Source organism: Suricata suricatta, chromosome X (genome assembly GCF_006229205.1).
Source record: "Suricata suricatta isolate VVHF042 chromosome X, meerkat_22Aug2017_6uvM2_HiC, whole genome shotgun sequence".
NCBI lineage: Eukaryota > Metazoa > Chordata > Mammalia > Carnivora > Herpestidae > Suricata > Suricata suricatta.
In genome coordinates, this window is record NC_043717.1 from 110,673,786 (window position 1) to 110,676,508 (window position 2,723).

The 2,723-nt window shown below is 51.1% G+C and overlaps 1 protein-coding gene and 1 long non-coding RNA gene across 9 annotated transcripts in view; one reads left to right on the forward strand and one right to left on the reverse strand.

Moving 5' to 3' along the window:
- F8 (coagulation factor VIII) overlaps positions 1-2,723 on the reverse strand; it is a 128,234-nt gene that overhangs the window by 25,590 nt on the left and 99,921 nt on the right. The window contains exon 23 of one of the 8 annotated variants that reach the window (XM_029929520.1): positions 2,049-2,693. The exons of the other annotated variants lie outside the window; for them this stretch is intronic. Coding sequence (XP_029785380.1) covers positions 2,658-2,693 — 36 coding nt within the window. The 3' untranslated portion in view covers positions 2,049-2,657. Of the gene's footprint in view, positions 1-2,048; positions 2,694-2,723 lie in introns of those variants that run through there. 8 annotated transcript variants of the gene reach the window in all.
- The window catches only part of LOC115283277, an 11,408-nt gene continuing 9,151 nt past the window's right edge, over positions 467-2,723 (forward strand). The window contains exon 1 of the long non-coding RNA XR_003904981.1: positions 467-914. This is a non-coding gene — a long non-coding RNA (uncharacterized LOC115283277). The remainder of the gene's footprint in view (positions 915-2,723) is intronic.

Here is a 2,723-nt window from a genome sequence, read left to right on the forward strand (position 1 = left end):
TGCCAGAAATACAGCAGACACCAAGCGGTCGGCGTGGATACTGTATTGCCCCTCCCAAGGCTGACAAGCAGAGATCCCGAACTGCTCCCGGTACAGAGCGCAAAGCCAGGAAGGGCTCTGTCCCGGTGCAGATGTCCCAGAAATAAGCGTGGACGGGGCATGCGCAGGATGCCCTCGCACTCCACCAACCCGGTGGGCGCTCCCTGGTTATAGAAGAGGAGTGAAGGCGATAAGCCAGAAGGGAAATCTGGCTGTGTGAGCGGTAGAAATTGGGGTGGAGACATTTGATGAAGTACACTCTCTTTTCACCCTCTTTTAGACGGTACCATTAGATAAACATCCTTTTCAACGAGACAACCCAAGCCATTTCTGGCCCTTTTCCTGGAAAAGCTTTCTGCTGTCGTCAGTTTACAGGAACAGCAATAGGAGTCCTTTTTCTGGGCATGAAGCCCAGGACTCCAAAGGAGGCTCTAGAGAACATGTGGTCCGCGTGATCTGTAGAAGCCAGCCCTGCATGTGCATGTTTGCGTGTATGTGTTTTTCCTAGGCTGACTCATGGCACTGGAGCCCTTCTGGAAACAGCCCCACTTTTGTAGCCAGCCAGTTTACACGCACCCCTTCAGCTCCTCCTTGTTGCAAATGCTAAGTCAAGAGGAAGAAGGAAAATAAATTCAAGAGCTGCTCTCGAGCATCGAGAAGTCTCGGCACCACACCTCTTCAGAAGAGAGACCGGCCCCAGCTCTGACTCAGTCTCCTACAAAGCAGACTCTCCTCTTAAGGGACCACCTTTATCTGAGCCTTCAGACAAAACTGGAAGAAACACGAGTCCTTGGGACTCTGCAGGCGGCGGGGGGCTGACAACCGGCAGGGAAAAGGGAAAGATGGCAGACCCAGAAATTGAGCTGTTCGTGAAGGTGAGTTTTCTAGCTGCAATAATGGCATATGGACAGTATCTTTTCTCGACCCTGGGCCGCAGAGTCTAAACCGAAGCCAATATGTGGGCTGGACATAAATAGTGTGGCAATCCCAGTCCTCCTCGGAGTCCTAGCTGTGCGCCCGTTTGCTCCGAGGCGACCGCAGGAAAGCAAGTGCTGTGACAAAGGCCAGGAGACGCTGCGGAAAGGGCAGAGACTGGCTGGGAGTCGGAACGCCGAGACCCTCCTCTCGGCGGCTTCCCGTGTCACCGCGCCCGGGCCTCTCCTTCCCCTGGATCTCGGTTTCTCTATCTGCACACTGGAGAGGCCTGACCGAGTGGCTCTCCAGGGCTTCCGAGCTCGGGCCAGCTGTGCCCTGGGAGAGAGGCTCTGGAAGCCTGAGTGGGGGAAGGAGAGGCCCAAGCCGGGGCTGGCAGCCCTGGCCCCGCAGCGAGCCCACAGAGAGCTTTCTAGCCTCTCCCGCAGCAGGCGAAGACCACAGTGCTGTCACAGGGTCGCGCCGGGAGGAGACAGGCTGTGCGCCCGTCCTGTGAGGAGGACACGTTTTAGGACGCCGTTTCCTCTTTATGCTGTGCTCTGGGGTTCCTGTTTTGATGTTTCGACTTTTCAGAAAAGCCCTTTGGGTTTTTAAAACCCCTAAGGCAGGAGAAGGGAACATGCGTTTCGAAATTAACTCATCAAGAAAAAGAAATCATTTTGTATAGGTTATTGTAGCAATTACAGTTTACAAAATCTTTGCTTATATGACATATTTTCCTCTGTATTTTCATTGAGTTTGAGAAGTATCCAAGATGATAATCATGACGACAAACTCTCATATCATGCCTGGTCCTTTTCTCTGCACTTTAGATATATTATACACATTTACAAATATTTCCTCATCGAGTCCTAAGAACTTCCATTAGTAGTAGTCCTAGTAACAGTAGCGTGCGTACTAGTCGTGGTAGGAGGAATCAGCGGTACAGTCGTAGTGTTGTCTTCATTTCTGGACAAGTAAGCGAACGCAATAAAGGTTTGTTACTGTTTTTATGTTTTATTTCTTATATTTGAGAGAGAAAGAGAGAGACAGACAGAGCGGGAGCCGGGGAGGGGCAGAGAGACAGAAGGAGACACAGAATCAGAAACAGGCTCCAGGCTCCGAGCTGTCAGCACAGAGCCCCCCCCCCCCCCACCTCGGCTCAAAGTCACGAACCTTGTGGAGATCCTAACCGGACCCAAGTTGATGCTTAACCATGGAACCACCCAGCTGCCCCAGGCCATACGTTAAGTACCTTGCCTCCGAAACTCTATGCCTACTGATGGCTCACAGGGCCGTAAAATACAGTGAGTTTACCAAATGTCAGCTTGAACGTGTGCCCGCCGGAGTAATACTTTTACAATTATTGAAAAAGATGTGCCTGGTTCACCTATATACACAAAGGGCATAATCCACCTGCCTTTTCAAAATCACAGGAGACTGACCCTTGAATTCGTGCAGAGCAAAGCAATCCAAAGAAGTGCTGTCCTAGGAGCAAAGAGCTCCTTCTGTTCTCTCAGGATTTCAGCAAAACATGTGACTGCTCAGGACACAAATCAGCCTTACTTTCCGAGCTGGCTTCTCATATCTACCACTTGCAATCCGGAGGCAATATCTGTTCACAGGGTAACTCACGTGTTCCCTTAGTCTAAACTATTCGTTCGATCCGATCAAACTCCTCTGACTAGTTGTTGGCATCCGTGTGTTCATCTCCATGGACTGCCGCCTGTCTGGGTCGTAATCTGGACGGGAGACGTTCGTGAATCACACAC